The sequence below is a fragment of the Garra rufa genome, chromosome 17 (assembly GCF_049309525.1).
Source record: "Garra rufa chromosome 17, GarRuf1.0, whole genome shotgun sequence".
NCBI lineage: Eukaryota > Metazoa > Chordata > Actinopteri > Cypriniformes > Cyprinidae > Garra > Garra rufa.
In genome coordinates this window covers 32,183,783-32,203,291 of record NC_133377.1, presented here as the reverse complement: position 1 = coordinate 32,203,291, position 19,509 = coordinate 32,183,783, and the positions used below count along the sequence as shown (strand labels likewise).

Here is a 19,509-nt window from a genome sequence, read left to right as displayed (position 1 = left end):
ATTGACAAAAAACAATATATATGATAAAAAATAAATATAACAAGATTAACCACTTAATTGTAGAAAAAAAATACTACGATTATTATTTAAATGTTAAATTATTATTATTTATTGATTTTAAAAGCAAACCTCTGTTTGTTTGCCAAAAATTAAAAAGCTTTATTTTTTCGTTTGATTAAAAATAAATGTTTATGCTTTCATTTGATTATGAGAAAAATTAAAACACAAGAATTTCTTAAAAAAAAAAAAAAAAAAAATAGCAAAAGATTGTAAAGCCCTATTGTTCAAAATGTTAAAATAGAGAGTTTTGGGTTTATTTTTTCACTGAAATAAATGTTTTCGTTATTACACAAAGTAGGGTAAAGTACCGAGGAAAAAAGAATGGAAACCTAGGGGAAACACTGTATCCTATTGCTACACTTAATGGCAATATTGCACTGGTCTGTTGGACTTGGTTGAACAAAAATAAACAATATTTTGTTGCTTAAGTTTATGTATTCAGTCATTATTCAATGGTATACTAAAAATCCATATGAAAAAACTTACTTCTCACTGTTCTCAGGTCAAATATTTATATGCGATTAAAATGCGATTAATTTCGATTAATTAATTACAAAGCCTCTAATTAATTAGATTAATTTTTTTAATCGAGTCCCGGCCCTAATATATATATATATATATATATATAGTCTCTCATACATCGTTTTCCAAGACCATGAGATTTCTGAGGAAAAAAAAGAAATATCTAGATCTTTAGTAGTTTTATGTTTGTTTTGTCTTATTTGAAAGCATTTTTTTTGGCTTTCTGAGGTTCCCTTAGTAGGACTTGGACCCCTGGTTGAGAACCGCTACATTAGTGGATGATCCTTTTGTTACAAAAATGAACAAAACTGTAGTATTAATTGTTAACAAATATTTCTAATCTGACCTCTCCAGCCATGAACTGCCCAAAGCCTGGAGGGAATGTCAGTGTTGTAACCACTAAGGTCACAACAGCAGGGAAAATCAGCCGGCTGAAAAAGAAAATGTGACACATATTGTAATTATTTTGTTTGTAAACTAATTTTAAAGGTCACAACAAGTACTACATGCTCCTATAATAATGCTGAAGATAATATTAAAGCTCATAATGTCATAATTTCTCTTACTGTTTTGTAAGGAATCGTGTGAAAATGTTAGGTCTTCTCATGAACAGGACAACTTGGCGGTTCAGGTAAACGAAGAAAGCTCCCAGGAACCCACAAGAAATGCTGTGGAGACAAAAACAATCGCATTATTCCAGTGATCCAAATACAAAAATCAAATTTATGTTTTCACTGTTTCCCTTATAATAACAAGACAAGAAGATTGCTACGCTCTCTGCTGAACTGTTCCTGATCAATGTGAGCACAATTATTAGGAAATATAATAGAGTATAATAGAATAATTTCATCAATATGTGTTAGTTCCAACAAATTAAACGTAATTCCAACATCTGGTCACTTTGGTTAAGTTAAAGAGCTGTGTGCTCAGGTCTGCGAGTGTGTCAAGGGTTACAGTATGGCACACACATACACACAGCTTCAGGATTGTGCCCTCACCACGAACGGCACGCTCTCGCCCCCGCGCTCTCACCCAATAATGGCGAACGCTGGGAGCTCCTGCAGGTCGAAAGGAAAATCCATGCGGAAGTTGGTGCGGAAGAGAGCAGTGATGGTGACTGAAACAACAGATATGGAAAAGAAAAGTCATCTCATCTGACATCTCAAGACCTTCATTCAGGAATATGATTTAGTATCTCACCTGCATCCTTATTAAACACAGACAGCACTCGGAAAATAAAAGCACTGAATGTGGCAGCAAAGTAGCCCCTCCAGTAGTTTCTCACAGCAAAATAGGTTGATGTAACTTCAATGCTGAACAAAACACCTGGATAAACAAAAGAAACTTTTAGAAGGGTTACCATCATCTACAGCAGGGATTTTCAAACTTTCTGACGACAAATATGTGACCCTGGACCACAAAACCAGTCATAAGGTTAAATTTGACAAAACTGAGATATATACATGAAAGCTCAATAAATAAGCTTTCTATTGATGTATGGTTTGTTAGGATAGGACAATATTTGACTGAGATACATCTATTTGAAAATCTGAAATCTAAGGGTGCAAAAAATCTAAATACTGAGAAAATCACCTTTAAAGTTGTCCAAATTAAGTTCTTAGCAATGCATATTACTAATCAAAAATTACATTTGGATAGGTTTACAGTAGGAATTTTACAAAAAATCTTCATGGAACATGATCTTTACTTAATTTCCTAATGATTTTTGACATAAAAGAAAAATCAATAATTTTGACCCATACAATGTATTTTTGGCTATTGCTACAAATATACCCCAGCGACTTAAGACTGGTTTTGTGGTCCAGGGTCACATATGATCACAGAATATAAAGACTTGAAATATACTTGTGATTTTTCAACATAGTTTAACAATTTCAAATAATAGTGTTCTATTTTAATATACTTCGGAATGTAATTTATTCCTGTGATGCAAAGCTGAATTTTCAGCAGTCATTACTCCAGTCTTCAGTGTCACAAGATCCTTCAGAAATCATTCTAATATGCTAATGAACCTTTCTTATTATTAACAATATTGAAAAACAGTTGTTCTGTTTAACATTTTAGTGGAAATTGTGAAGCCTATCTTCCCAGGAAAAGTCCCTTTCGATCAATTTAATGCATCCTTGTGGATGCATTAATGCAATGTGGATGCATTATAAAAGTATAAATTTATTTCTAAAAAAAACCCAACAACATAAATTTCTAATTCGTATAGTACACATATCATTTATTTATTTGTTTATTATTTATTTATCATATTTTTATACAATTGTTTATTTTTGTTTTAAGCACAAACCTGACAACATTTTTGTCAGATTTATACCTTAAACAAAATTTGACAATGATTTTTAGACTTATTTTACTAGCAAACAATCATAATTACTGACTAAGATTCAGAATTCAGAAGAAAATATTTGAAATATTTTGTAAAAATTTAAGTTTTTTCTGTTAATTTCAATCAATTATAATGCATTTTTTGCAGACAAGAGTATGAATTTCTTTTTAAAAAAGTAATAATAATAATAATAAATAAATAATAAAAAAGATGTTAAACTTTTGAACAGTAGTGTGTATCTTGATTTTTTTTTATCCCAATTGACTCGTTGCAGGAGGTTTGATTGACAGGCGATCTGACCAATCATGACACCAAATCTGCCATTTTGTCCAACAAATAAATCAAGACAGGAGAGTAGGTTAACTTCAGTGGACTTAAACTTGAAAAATGGCGTGTACTGACATCTTTTCATGGTTGAAAAAAATACCTTCTAATGTTCATTTATGTTTATTTTGTGCTTTAAATAAATATGAAAAGATGATTGGTTCATGATTGGACACATGATTGGATGACTGGACGCGTTAAAGAGCCACAAAACAGTATTTATTGTTTGAATTTCTTAAAAAAAAAGGACAAAATTTTAAAGCTAAGGTAACCTGTCATGTTGACAGTTTTCTTTTTGTATTTTTCCCATGTGTGGCGTGAAAGCGCAATGGCTTGTTGGACACAGCAACAATAACTAAGGAGGGCAGGTCTTTGCGAAGTGACAACCTTTCTACATTTTTTGTCAGATTTATAACTTAAACAGTGTTTGACAATGCCGTTCATACATTTTACTTATCAAGAATAAATAGAAAAGAAAAGAAAAATGTCATTTTTGCACACACTTTACCTCCTAGAGGGGTTCCAAAACAGCAACCGACCCCCACAGCACAGCCCACTGTGAGGATGTCTGTATAACAATATGGGCTCTACTGACACAGGGGCAGACAAAAAGAGAAAAGCAGACACAGTTGAGGGTACAGGTGGGGGAAGATGGGAAATAATTCTTGGTAATATAACTGCCCTGGATGATATATCAGTGCTGTCCTCAAAAATAACGTGTAATAAAAAAAACTGTCCTGTCCGTGGATGATAAATGAGCATTCAGCATTTTATGAATGGAGATGCCGAATGTGCATTGCAGGATCTCCATGCACTTCTGCTTACCTGATAGACTCCAGAGAAGAAAGACATGAACTTGCTGAGCACAGCTGCACAGATACTGGCTATGTGAACAAAGGGACCCTAATGCATAAAAATAGCACAGATTAAAGGTCAGCATCAGATGGAGCTGAGGCCAGTTCAGGTGACCCAACTGGCACTCGTACCCACCAAATCACAGTGCATTTTGTATTATATATAATGGAAAATCGAGGCTCCCGTGTCTGTTACATGAGACTGCAAAATTAAATGTGTCTCACCTCTTTGCCAACCGGCATACCGCTGCCCAGGCCAGCAGTGAGTCCCACCACCTTCGCAATAAATGCCTTGAGTGTCAAATACTCCTTCAGCACAACACCTCTGAGTATGGTTTTCAGCTCTGGAATACCAGAGCCTGAAGGGAAAATAAGTCGAAAGACGAAAGAAAAAAGACAAAACAATCAAATGGAATCAAATAAGGAATGAATTATGAAAAATCAGGTATGTAAACAGAGTTAAATATGATAATGGATAAGGATTTACTTTAAACTACAAAGACAAGACAGCTGTAACCTATAATATACAGAGCTTTTTCTGAAAGATTTTGAATTGTTTTTTATGTTTGGAGTTATGTCTCTGTATACAGTTGAGAAAAAAAAATTACATTGACATACACCTTATAACAAAATAGGAGGAATCATACAAAATGCATGCTATTTTTTTTATTTAGTAATGTCCTGAATAACATATTTCACATAAAAGATGTTTACATACAGTCCACAACAGAAAATAAAAGTTGAATTTATAAAAATAACCCTGTTCAAAAGTTTACATACACTTGATTCTTAATGCTGTGCTGTTACCTAAATTATCCACAACTGTTTTTTTTTAATAATAGTTGTTCATGAGTCCCCTTGTTTGTCCTGAACAGTTAAACTGCCCACTGTTCTTCAGAAAAAATCCTTCAGGTTCCACAAATTATTTGGTTTTTCAGCATTTTTGTGTATTTGAGCCCTTTCAAGCAATGACTGTATGATTTTGAGATCCATCTTTTCACACTGAAGACAACTGAGGGACTCATATGGGGGGGGACTCATACTATTACAGAAGGTTCAAAACGCTCACTGATGCTCCAGAAGGAAACACAATGGATCAAAAGCTGAGGGGTGAAAACTTTTTGAATTTCACATCTTTTATATGAAATATCTTATTCAGGTCAGTACTAAAAAAAAAAAAAAAAATTGTATGATCCCCCTTATTTTGGTAAAATAATTTACATTTTGCAGATTCTGCAAACCTCAACTTTATCTTTATTGGGAATAACCATTTTTGCATTTCAGCTCTCAGTTTTTGTTTTGATGCCCTTTTTCTCTATAAAGTCAAGTAGTAAGAATGTAAACTCTTCTGACTTGGTTATAAGAGGCTCACCATGGTTAATTATTTAAACTTTTTGCATCCTAAATATCTTTTAAATTTCAGTTTTATAAGATTTAAGAAAATCTCACTGGAACCTGCCTAAGTACCACAGGTTGGGAATCAATGTTCTGAATGTTGTTGTTAAAGTGACTGCAGAGGATGAACCAGCAGGTGGCATTGTTGAGTAGTAAACAGTTTGCAGCAGTTACTGAAGTTAAAGAAAAAACAATATTTGGCTGGTATATTACGTGTAAGTGACATAGAATAGAGAAAGTGTACTTTTAAAAGTATGCAGACGTCTTAATGAAAAACTGAGATTATATAAAGAGTCCAAAAAAAGTCCAAAACTAAAGGGATAGTTCACCCAAAAATGAAAATTCTGTCATTAATTACTCACTCTCATCTTCGAAATACAAATTAAGATATTTTTGATGAAATCCGAGAGCTTTCTGACCCTGCATAGACGCAAAGAAAACAAAAACAAAGACTTTATTCAACAATTTCTTCTCTTCCGTGTCAGTCTTTGATGCACGTTTACGAGAGTAAAAATTGCATGTCATCCTCTCTGTCGAAATTTGTTGAAATCAGGCCTTGAATGTGGTAGTTGTGTTCCTGTCTATGCAGGGTTAGAAAACTCTCGGATTTCACTAAAAATATCTTAATTTGTGTTCCGAAGATGACTGAAGGTCTTACGGGTTTAGAACGACATCAGGGTGAATAATTGATGACATAATTTTCATTTGTGGGTGAACTAACCCTTTTAACTATCAGTACAGAATTTATAGAAAAATAAGAAAAATAAGGTTGATTTTTAATCAAAGTGTGCAAAATATATTCTAATGAGTGACAAAAAAAAAATAGATTCTCAATTCACTTTTGGCAGGTGATGCAAAAAGTAAATTTTGAACCTAAAGCTAAAGGATCTGCAAAGTATATACTGTATAATAATAAGCTATTACTTCAAGAAAAAGCAGATGGTGTATGAAAAACAACATATAAAAGTAAATCAAATCTAAACATGAAGCTACACACCAATGGCCTGAGGAGCAACCAGGTGGCAGAAGAGGGAGGCAAACAGGATGAGGACCATGGGATAGAAGACCCAGACGAGGTACTGCAGTGGGATATTTCCCCTCAGTTCTGCATAAAACCACTTATAGGCTGAGAGACACAGAAAAGGACAGACGTGATAGAGCACATAAGGTACAGAAAGAGGAAGGCAGCAAAGAAGACAAAAACAAGCAACATGGAGAAGGTTTAGAAATGATAACTGGGAAAAACATGGAAAGGTGGTAGAATAACAGTTGGCAAAATAAAACAGGGGTTGTCAATCTCATTGACAATCTCCTTACTAGTCCCCCTAATAAAATGTAAATAAATGTATATATACGGTGTTGGCCAAAATTATTAGAAAACTAGTATTTTCACCAGCTAAAAATGGTTTTAAGTCTTCTATCTTTTGCAGTAGTGTGCCAGTGGAAAATATCAGTTTACAATTCCACTCATTAATTTTGCTATTAATTGTATTAATCCAGCAAGATTTTTGATTGCACAAGGAGTCTGACAACAGCCAGTGCTCCACACAGAGATCTGATCTCATCATCATCCAGTTTGTCTGGAATGACATGAAGAAACAACAATCTGAGACTAAACTGGACTAAATCCAGAAGAACTGTGGAAACGTCTCCAAGATGCATTAAAAGAGTAGTTCACTTTCAGAACAAAAATGTACAGATAACAGACTCACCCCCTTGTCATCCAAGATGTTCATGCCTTTCTTTATTCAGTCGTAAGGAAATTATGTTTTTTGAGGAAAACATTTCAGGATTTCTCTCCATATAATGGACTTCTATGGTGCCCCTGAGTTTGAACTTCCAAAATGCAGCTTCAAATGGCTCTAAACGATCACAGCCGAGCAAAGAAGGGTCTTATCTATTTTTTTTTTAAATTACAATTTCTATACTTTTTAACCTCAAATGCTTGTCTTGTCTAGCTCTGTGTGTACAGAGATTAAAAAGTATATAAATTGTAAATGTTTATAGGAAATAACCGATCGTTTCGCTAGATGAGACCCTTCTTCCTCAGCTGGGATCATTTAGAGCACTTTGCAGCTGCATTTAAACTGCATTTTGGAAGTTCAAACCATAGAAGTCCATTATATGGAGAAAAAATCCTGAAATGTTTTCCTCAAAAAATAGAATTTTTTTACGACTGAAGAAAGAAAGACATGAACATCTTGGATGACAAGGGGGTGAGTACATTATCTGTAAATTTTTGTTCTGAAAGTGAACTACTCCTTTAAGAGACCTACCTGCAAAGCTACATGAAAAACTACGGGCAAGTGCACCTAGGGCAAAAGCTGCTTTAGACGCAAAGGATGGTCACACCAAATGTTGATTTAATTTACTTTATAGAAGTTAATTGATAAAGAAAATCCATTTATGAAATTATTTTTGACAACATCCTCATTTTACAGCATTTTTGTCATGACAGCTCTCAAAAAAATTTAGCATGATAATGGATATAACAGCATTAATGTATTTGGTCTTAGCGGTAGATCTGCTATGCTGCTGTTGTTATTGCTGTAGTTGTAGATTATTGCTGCTGCAAGCAAGTACAGAACTTGCTCCTGCCAAAGCATATGGCAATACGGTGCTGTGAGTATTTAAGACATACTACTGCTGCTGCACAAATAAAATAACCCGTAGCAGATCTATACAGGTGGAGCTGGAGAAGGTGAAGGGTTTCAGTGGAACTCTCAAAGCATGCTGGGAAATGCCCAAGTGAATACTATTTAAAAGCCTTTTAAATAGCTGCAAGCTCATTGGTTACGTATGCAATCAGCTTGTGCCAAGTCGTATAACTCTGTGATATCATAAGTTACGCCATCTACAGTTTCATGCCAGAACTACGTATTTTTACACAAGTGCCTAAAACTTTTAACAGTCCTGTAGCTTTGCTGGTAGGTTTCTTGAAGCATCTTGGAGACATTGCCACAGTTCTTCTGGATTTAGTCTGTCTCAGTTTGTTCTGTTTCTTCATGTCATTCCAGACAGACTAGATGATTGTGAGATCAGATCTCTGTGTGGAGCACTGGTTATTGTCAGACTCCTTGTGCAAACAAAAATCTCACTGGATTATTATACAGATTATATGGATAATTAATTAATGGCAAAATGAATGTTTGGAAATGTAAACCAATATTTCCTACTGACACACTACAGCAAACGAGGAAAATAACTGACTTAGCTGGTGAAAATACTAGTGTTCTAATAATTTTGGCCACCACTGTATATACTCCTGAAAATCCTTGAAATATAAGACAGAAATAATGGTAATTAGGTAAGAAAGGTAAGGAATTATGGGTAGTGCAGTACCTTGTAGACTCTTGGCACTAGCATAATCCATGGTCCAGCTAACTAATGCCATGGTAATTCCTAACAACACCAGAAAGATCCAGTCTTCTCCCAATTTAGAGACGAGGAACTTCTGTACTCGAGCCACACAGTCTGGGAAAACATTACAATCCCTATCAGATTCCAAACCTCACATATATTTCGTATCGGCTTTTGCAAGGCTCGTTATTATTGACCTCTGCACTTGGAGTAGGATCGGCGTTTCTTGAACGAGGACGTCTGGCCCTGCTCCTCCTCCTGTCTGTCATGAACGCTGCCCATGTCCAGCCGGCTGTGATGGCGGCTTCGACTGTGACTGCGCCCATGATGACTGTGATGGTGGTGCCCGTGGTGGTGGTGATGTCCATGTTTTTTCCTCTGTCTCTCCATCAGAAGGCGAGTGGCCTCTCTCCGCTGAGACCCACCAGGGTGCTCCCTGTACTCTCCATATAGCTGATCACACAAGAAAATCACAGGTTTTTGTTAGCCAAGAGATAGGTAGATAAATAATGGACACATTTACCAGAAGCTAACTGGTTTTCTCTGTTCAGCACTTTGGTCAGTTAACCAATAATACATTGTACGGGTCAAAATTATACATTTTTATTTTATGCCAAAAATCAGGATATTAAGTAAAGATCTTGTTCCACAAAGAAAATTAGTAAATTTCCTACCGTAAATATATTAAAACATATTTTTTTTATTAGTAATATGCACCGCTAAAAAATTCTTTAAAAGGCGATTTGTTTAGTATTTTGATTTTTTTTGCACCCTCAGATTCAAGATTTTCAAATAGTTGTATCTCAGCCAAACACGGTCTTATCCTAACAAACCATACATCGATGGTAGGCTTATTTATTTATGTTTATTGTTTAAATTGTTCAATTTAAAAAAAATTACCCATGTGACTGATTTTGTGGTCACATATCTACTGTATCTTCCATGGTTTGAACCTACAAGCTTATAGCAGGGTTATAATACTTGAGATAAAATCCATATTAACTGAAATAAAATACAATGTAAGAAGTTTCATCTAGATGCCAAGGCAACATTTTATTTAGTTTACCTTGATCTACTAAAACAACTAAAACTAGAAATTATACAGACATATTAAAAAAGGCACAAAACTAAACAAAATTCAATTAAAAAAACTACAGTATCTTAAAGGTACTAAAAAGACATTGGGTTACATTAACCATGTCAGGTTATTTCCCACTACAACACATCACCTTATTTTGTGCAGATATGAAAGAAAAACTGCTGTTATCCTTTTTAAATTTGTCAGAACAACGTCTATTTGAGAACTATTTGTATGTATATATCTAATACTTGAATAGTCACATTTGTTGCAATTAGATACCTTTGGTCCAAAAAAAAACTTTCTAGATGAATTACTTTGGAATATTCAGACAATATTCCATGAGGTTACAAAGTATTGTATCATCCAAATAAGCAGAATAAATGCGTTCTTTTGGTATATTATTGGTATTATTATTTTTTTATTAATACTATTAATTGGTTATTACATTTAATTAGTCATATTATGTTTTACCATTTATTTTTACATTTTAATATTATTTTATATTATTAATATTCAAGAAGTCTATATTCTCTGCTGTCACTACAGTAGCTATTCAGATGAATAATGTTAAAATAAAAAGCATCTTACTCACTTTGTTTGACTGAATATTTAAAAAAAAAATGCTTTTGATATCACTTTTAATATTCTTCACTGGTGTGATCACAAAATAAATTGTGACAGAAACTTCTTCGCCTTCATTTTCGAAAAACAACATGACGCACACGAGAGGTGACAGTGGAGAGGGAGTCCAAAAATAGAGGAAAATCTTCTCGACATGCTTCGAGTAAGACCACCGGCGGAAGAGCAGTAGTCTACATTTAGATTTATAACCATCCGGATAAGACTCAGACATCTGGAAAATACATTCCCCAGGTCTTCATTCCCAAGACTTTCTCTAACACACACACACACACACACACACACACACACACACACACACACACATAGTTCGACTTGAAACAAAAAGGTTTTCTTGATTCAATTTAAATCTGCAAATCTCATAATTATTAGTCTAGAAACAACTAAAAATGACGTAGGTGTGCGTCACCATAGTATCATGACTCTGACTAATTTATTTACAAGCATTTAACTTACTGTTAAGAATATGAAACAAACTTTACGCAAGTTTCTTTACACACAACATCAAAGTGACCATCTACAACTTGTGGAAATGTTGACTCATTGACTTACAGATGTTATTTTCAGTATGGAAATAAAATGTTAAGAGGTAAATGCGGATATGACAGAAGCATTCACGTAAATAGCCACAAATGTGATGTCTCAGACACAGTCATTTTCATGCAACAGAACCATTTCTTTGCTGACGGAAGCAAATAGCAGTCTTTTAACATGCTAAATATTACACTGCTGATGAATGAATCTCAATTTTGAAATGCAATGAAGTAAATAATGGAAACGGCTGTAGAAGCAGAGCGGTGCAAAATGCTTAAAACTTGATATGTTTTTTAAAAAATGAGATTTTCAAGGTGATTTTCATGCTGATAAGCCTAAATAAAGTGAAAATGGGACACTTTTTGGCCCAAATTTCAGTACTTCAGGTGTTACTGTCATTTTTATGATAAATCAATATTATTGTATTATTTTGTAAATATTATGTGGGGAACACAAAACACATAAAAATTAAATGCAAAAGAAAAGTAAACAAATAAATAAACCTCATACATTTGCTTTACATAAAACTGTGGCAGCAAAAATTTACATTGTTAAAATATCTATAAATATTTTAGTTAATCATGATTAATCGCATCCTAAACAAGTTTTTGTGTACACTTTATATGTGTGTGTACTAATATATAAATACAAATATAAAAGACAGACACAGACAGTATATATATTTTTAAATACATGTACACTGCCGGTCAAAAGTTTGGGATCACTAAGATTTTTCATGTATTTTAAATAAATTTCTAATGCTCATCAAGGCTGCGTTTCTGTGATCAAAAATACAAAATAATAATAATAATAATATTGTGAAATATTATTACAATATAAAATAACATTCTTGTATTTTAATGTACATTAAAAATCAAATATATTTCTGTGATCAAAGCTGAATTTTTCAGAATCATTACTCCAGTATTCAGTGTTACATGATCCTTCAGAAATTTTTTTCAGGATTTGATGAATACAAAATTTTAAAAGAACAGCATTTATTTAAAATGGAAATCTTTTTGATAAATATACACTGTTGTTCAAAGGTTTGGGGTCAGTAAACTTTTATTCCTTCTTTTTTTGAAAGAAATCATTACTTTTATTCAGCAAGTTTTATATTGATTAAAAAATGATAGCAAAGACTTTTTTTTTTTTAAATAAATGTTGTTCTTCTAATCCTGAGAAAGGATTTCACAGATTTCAAAAAAATATTAAGCAACACAACTGTTTCCAGCACTGATAATAAATCAGCATATTAGAATGATTTCTTAAGAAACATGTGACACTGATTACTGGAGTAATGATGCTGAAAAATTCAGCTTTGATCACAAAAATAAATGATGTATATTATGTATGATGTATATTAAAATAGAAGAATGCTATTTTACATTGCTTTATGTAAAGCAAATTTATTTGCAAGCTTATTTATTTGTTTACTTTTCTTTTACATTAAATTATGTTTATGTAAGTTTTTTTTTTAATATATATTTGGTAGCACAACTGTTGCCAACATTGATAATTATAATAATAAATCAGCATATTAGAATGATTTCTGAAGGATCATGTGACACTTAAGACCAAAAGTAATGGTGGCTGATGAAAATTTAGCATTGCATCACAGGATTTTTTTTAATGTATATTAAAATAGAAACCATTTTATAGTATTATTGTTTTTTCTGTCTTTTTGATCAAAAAAACAAAAACAAAAAAAAAAACATTACAATTGTTACTGATCCCAAACCTTTGAATGGCAGTGTATAAACTCATATTCATATAATTTATATTATATATAAATATATATTTAATACATAAACATATTTTTCTTAAATATATACATGCATGTATGTGTATTTATATATACATAATAAATATACACACACCACACACATATTATGCACTGGTCTTTTAACCAGCATAACTGTTATAACATTGATGATAATCTCAGATAAGTGTAGAAACATATATGAATAAACCATGAAAAAATGTTTCTTAAGTACAAAATATTGAGTACAGCATATAAATAGAAAAATTTAATATATAAAAATAAAAACATTTTAAATTGTAATGACATTTTACGATACTGTTCACTGTATTATATTATATACATAAATTTATTTATTTGCTTTGCTTAAACTATTTTTAGTGGTTTAGGCCTAATAATTTTTAAAGAACATTAATTGTGTGCCTATACATGTTACTATTTGTAGTTTTATTGAATTTAAGGCATTTGCTTTCACCTTAGGAACAGACCCATATAGATGATTTATCATGCTATAAATTTATATTTTGTCCTGCTTAAAAGCATTTTTTCTGTGGTTTAGGCCTAATAATTTTTAAAGAATATTAATTGTGTGTCTATACGTGTTACTATTTGCAGTTTTATTGAATTTAGCCACTCGCTTTCACCTTTGGAACGGGCCCATGTAGATGATAGGTTTATCATGTATCTCTCTTCCTCATAACACATCTCACTCTCATTCCATGCGTCTATCCAGTTACTTTCACTCGTTCCCACAGTACATGTAATCCCTTGCTTTCTCCATATTTCACCCCCTCCTCTCTTCTCATCTCGTCCCGAGCTGCTTCTACACCTACGCTCTTCTACACCACCCCCCCCAGACCCCCTCCATCCGCCATAGATTGGAACTACCCCCTTTCTACCCAGGGCCTGTAATACTAGCCGCTAGGCTAATAATAGCTTCGGTGTGACCCAATGTTCACAACCACACTTCCCCACACACCTCTGTGTGGATCTTTCTATCTTCCAATTTGTTCATCCGTCTTTCAAGGACTCCCAAGGAAAGCTGGAAACCTATAATCAGGCGACACTCTTGTGCTAACTAGCGCTAGACAGCTAACAACAACTGTGGCGCTAAGGCAATGTATGCAGTTCACACATGCATGTACAGTGAGCACAGTCAAAGATACAAATAAGAAATTTGGATTAAGCTAAAGTGCACTGGAAAGGTATGCTGCTGTGCTTTAGGTCAAGCTGATGGCAGTATGGAAAGGCTATCGAGGCAATTGTCATTGTGTCGTCACGTGATGTTATGTAAAGTCATATGTAATTCTGTTGAAGGTCTTCTAAAATAGATGTTCTTCCCATGCTGGGATGACCACACTTCTCAACATATCCCAATATGCCTGGCCTTTCTGCTGAGGCTCTTTCATTCTGTAATTTGCTAAATGTACACTTTGTATAAAGTAAAATAAATAAATAAATAAAATAATGAATTAATTAGATGAATGACCTCATGTGACAACTATTAATAATAATTTTTGGCAATTGAAATGAAGCTGAAAACAAATATAATCTTAATAAATAATAGATGAAATTACAGAAATTACACACTGGCACTAGCTGAATTGAATATTTAAGGTGAAGTACTAAAATTACTAAACTAAAACTGAAATAAAATTAAATTAAAGCTAAATACAATTTAAAAAATAAAGCGAATAAGAAATTACAACTTAAACTACTTAATACTATTTTTATGTTTTAACGCCATTTCAGCAATAACAGATATTTATGGTCATGGAAACATAAACAGTATCATTTAAATACATAATTTACAATTATATTCTTAAGATGCAATCACTATAGAAAAACACAAGTAAAAAAAATATTACTGATAAAAATCATAGAATCCTTTAATTTTATCATAAAAAAATTCTAAAATTCTTCGGGGAGAGACCTTTTTAAAAAATTTCTTTAGTATGTTTTCTGATTAAAAACTATATGTCTAATAATTAATATAAATAAAAACTGTATATGAGACAAATAGCTGATTCAGGTTGACAACAGTGATTTATTAAAAATGCAACCAATAATATCACAAAATCTCTTAAATAAAAAAATCACTGTAAAGTACAACAGCTACAGCTAAAGCCCTGTTTGCTTAAAAAAAAAAAATACTAATAAACAACTTGGAGTCCTCAAGTTTGTGACGCTGGTTGCTAGTAGCCATTTCTAGTATCCAACTAGGACTGCAAAACGATTAATCGCGATTAACCCTCTGGGGTCGGAGGGTGTTTTGGGGCCCTGAACACTCACACTCACATTAAAAAATAAAAAATGTATGTTTACATACTGTGTGTGTGTGTGCTATGTTTACTTATTATTTATTTATAAATGCACACATATGTATATCTATTTTAAAATATTTGTATGTTTATATATTTATACTTGTATATAATTTACATTATATATAAATATAAATATTTTATATATAAATGTAACACTGTTTTGTAAAATAGCACGTAAACATAAAATTTTATTTTGAATGCGATTAATCGCGATTAATCATTTTGCAGCCCAATAACAACCTATATCACATGACTGATAAAATGTACAATCTCACTGGATATTGCTGCATAAAATATGTGACCCTGGACCACAAAACTAGTCTTAAGTAGCACAGGTATATTTGTAGCAATAGCCAAAAATACATTGAAAGGGTCAAAATTATAGATTTTTCTTTTATGGCAAAAATCATTAGGATATTAAGTAAAGATCATGTTCCATGAAGATATTTAGTAAATTTCCTACCGTATCGTATATCAAAACTTAATTTTTGATTGGTAATATGCATTGCTTAGAACTTCATTTAAACAATTTTCTCAATATTTTGATTTTTTAAATAGATTTATTAAATAGTTGTTTCTCGGCTAAATATTATCCTATCCCAACAAACCATAAATCAATGAAAAGCTTATTTATTCAGTTTCAATTTTAGGTCATATATATGCTCATTTTGCATAAAACTGAACTTTATAAGGCTGATGATACACTGCAACCTTTTGAGCAATGTTGCTTGGGCACTTTCCCCATTGAGAATGGGTAACAAGTTTCTTTCTGGATGCTTTAGGTCTGTCGTGGGCCCCGTCTCTCACCTGGTTGCCCACTGCCCAAAAAGTTTCCCCATGTATCATCACCCTAAGAGATCACATAAAAATGACTGACTTTTAGTTGTTTTGTTGCTGCAAATCACTGTAAGAGTGAAGTATTCTCTACATGACCCATAACCCAAAATATGCCTATTGATTGAACATTTACACACGGTTTCTCATGCTTATTAAATCAATGTTACATATGCTCTTCAATAAATCACAGTGGCATGACTCACAAAAGATGACCTCAACTGATTACATGAGAAAAAAATACTACATTGTTTATGTTCACTCTAACCAAGATGTATCACCGCCATTTCAAACACTCAAACGTTCAACCTCATTCATCTCCCGTTCAGTAAAACCAGCGATCACAGCAGATGTTCTGGAGCTCAAGGGAACACAATGACAGTCTCTCATGACAGGCTGAGATTAAGAAAGACATTTATAATCTATGATTGGGTTTCCATTTACACTACTGTTCAAAAGTTTATGGTACATTTTTCTTTTTAAAGAAATTAAAGAGTTAGTTCACCCAAAAATTAACATTCTGTTATTAATTACTCACCCCATGTTGTTCCAAACCCGTAAGACCTTTGTTCATCTTCAGAACACAAATTAAGATATTTTTTTAAAAAGCTTTCTGACCCTGCATAGACAGCAATGCAATTGACACGTTCAAGGCCCAGAAAGGTAGTAAGGACAGTCCATGTGACCATTCAACCTGCTACTTTTTGTGCGCAAAGAAAACTAAAATAACAACATTTTTTTTTAACAATTTCTATTTTAACTAAATCCTTATTACCTTTCCGGGCAATGGTAGTTGCGTTGCTGTCTGTGCAGGGTCAGAAAGCTCTTGGATTTAATCAAAAATATCTTAATTTGTCTTTTGAAGGTGAACGACATGAGAGTGAGTAATTAATGACACAATGACATTTTTAATGACATTTTTGGGTGAACTATCCCTTTAATAACAAGGATTTAATTGATCAAGAGACAGTCAAGGCATTTATAATGTTACAAAAGATTTCTATTTCAAACAAATGTTATTTCTATTCAATAAATTCTGACAAACACAACTTTCCAACACTGATAATAATAATAGTAAATATGTCTTTAGCATTAAATCAGCATATTAGAACGATTTTTAAAAGATCATGAGACATTGAAGCCTGGCGTAACGATACTGAAAATTCATCTTTGCATCACAGGAATAAATTACATTTTAAATATATGAAACTAGATAATAGATGTTTAAAATTGTAATAATATTTTACAATATTACATATTTTCCTGTATTTTTGATCAAATAAAAGCAGCCTTGATAAGCATAAGACTTTTCCTTCAAAAACTATCAAAAAAATCTGACCAACCCAAAACTCTAATAAATAACTTTCTAATAAAGTCTTTTGATTTTAAATATATCTACTAAGTGTAATAAAAAAATATATAAAAAACAAAGAAAAAAGATCTGATAATGTTTGTCAACTTGTTTTTTAAGTTGTTAGAAAAAGTGCAAAATCACTTTCCGTGTTTTGCAGAGATTTTAAAAGTCAAGCTCAAAACAGAAATTTAGAAAAAGATATTAAAAGACTTTTAATATATTGATTCAAGTATTATAATCTATACTTTAAAACTAGAATGACTAAGAAAGAACACATTTATTTTTTGCATAGTCATTCTAATCGAAGAATCGCTCATTTTTAATCAACCTCCTGTTTAAAATCATAGTATGGCCTTTTGTCTTAAAAGGTTGCAGTGCAATCTTATTCAAATAAACAAAAATAGTACTACAATCTTCTTCAGGAGTCTATACGAAAATGACAAGAGGAAAATGATTAACTCCTGTTGCACTTTCCCGCGAGTTCTGCAGCTCAGCGCTCAACACAGTGACTCAGTCAGTACAGAAATACACACGTCATGCAAAGATTGTGCAACATCTTCGAGCCCATACGATATTAAACGACAGAAGAACAGCAATTCACAACAGACTAAAGAGTAATCAGACAGTAGAAAGAGCAGAAAGAAAAAGGGCGAGGGAGATAGAGAGAGAGCAGGAGAGAGAGACAGCGACTGACCACGGTCTGCTGGTATCTCAGAGCCTTCCTTTGCGACGCATCTGCGGCCATTGACACACTGTCACTGACCCAAAAATAAACCGCCTGTCTGTCTTAGCATTCCCACCCTGGGGTGGCATGGACTGAGGGAGAGAGGGCACATTCAAGTTCTGTCGCTCGAGCTCTCTTTCCTGGCTTTACGCATACACAGCCATCTCTCTCTCACACACCTTCTCATGTGGTGCAACACAGCAGTCCGGTTGCTTGACTAAGTCCTGTGTGTGTGTGGACGTGCCTGTGCTCGGGAAACATGCATGTGTTTATGCATGCATGTGAGAGGTTGTGAGTTACAAAGAGAGTGTAGATGCCAAACTAAACCCATCTGGCCCTTCATTAGCAGGGCCGGTTTGTTTAATAGTGGCCAATCCTGTTGCCCCTGGCAACAAACTAAGACTTTGATCACCTGTTCATTTGGAAAGGGGCACACTGAGGGTTTGAGTGACCGAGGGAACTCCCCGTCCTCCGTGAAACATGATGAGGGCAGCAGCACAGGGTGGACCAAATCGGTCAGTGCCATCTCTGATTCGCCCTTTTCATCAGTGATGATTCACAGAATGTTAAACAATACACTACATGACACAGGAACAGGTTTGGATCATGTAAAGAATCTAGTATTTATAGAACTATTAGCATCTAACATAATAATGGATAAGATTAAACTTTCAAGTGTTTATGAAATTTTCAAACATCCAAGTTGTAGATGAGTTTGTTTGGTCATCTGAACAAATTTGGAGAAATGTAGCATTGCATTATTAATGAGTCCTCTGCAGTGAATGGGTGCCGTCAGAACGAGAGTTCAAACAGCTGATAAAAACATAAAAATAATCCATATGTAATGCACATGACCCCAGTCCATTAATTAACATCTTGTAAAGTGAAAATCTGCTTGTTTGCAATAAACAAATCCAAGGTGATTTAACTTTAAATTGTCGCTTTTGTTCAAAATATCCGTAATAACTCTTCCTCCAGTGAAAAGGTTGTTTTCTCACATCAAAATTCACCAAAATATTTGTTTAGAACTTTTTCTAACCATTTTTGCTTGTAAACATTCCTTGATCTGTGCATATTTTTCTCCTGATTTGGACGAGATGATTTTTCCGAAAGCAATACTATGGACAGAGGACGTAATTTAGTTAAATACTTCTTGTTTCTTACAAAATTACAGCTTTTCACTTTACAAGTTGTGTAGATTACTTGTGGATTATTGCGATGTTGTTTGGACCCATTCACTGTGTCCATTGGCAAGCAAATAATGCAATGCTAAATTTCTCCAAATCTGTTTGGATGAAGAAACAAACTCATCTAAACTGCGCTTTCAAATGTTTGGGTCAGTAAGTTTTTTTTAAAGAAGTTTCTTATGCTCATCAAGGCTGCGTT

At 33.3% G+C, this 19,509-nt stretch overlaps 1 protein-coding gene across 2 annotated transcripts in view; it reads right to left on the bottom strand.

Moving 5' to 3' along the window:
• The window catches only part of clcn1a (chloride channel, voltage-sensitive 1a), a 38,656-nt gene extending 20,471 nt beyond the window's left edge, over positions 1–18,185 (bottom strand). Inside the window, exons 1-11 of one of the 2 annotated variants that reach the window (XM_073821704.1) lie at positions 18,094–18,185; positions 9,069–9,324; positions 8,854–8,985; positions 6,509–6,637; positions 4,342–4,475; positions 4,088–4,165; positions 3,771–3,849; positions 1,783–1,908; positions 1,615–1,699; positions 1,149–1,250; positions 929–1,013 (exon numbers count right to left, since the gene is read on the bottom strand). In XM_073821704.1, the coding sequence (XP_073677805.1) occupies positions 929–1,013; positions 1,149–1,250; positions 1,615–1,699; positions 1,783–1,908; positions 3,771–3,849; positions 4,088–4,165; positions 4,342–4,475; positions 6,509–6,637; positions 8,854–8,985; positions 9,069–9,324; positions 18,094–18,144 (1,257 nt within the window). In that variant the 5' untranslated portion in view covers positions 18,145–18,185. The remainder of the gene's footprint in view (positions 1–928; positions 1,014–1,148; positions 1,251–1,614; positions 1,700–1,782; positions 1,909–3,770; positions 3,850–4,087; positions 4,166–4,341; positions 4,476–6,508; positions 6,638–8,853; positions 8,986–9,068; positions 9,325–18,093) is intronic. The other variant, XM_073821705.1, reaches the window with a different exon arrangement.
• Positions 18,186–19,509: the final 1,324 nt, after the last annotated feature.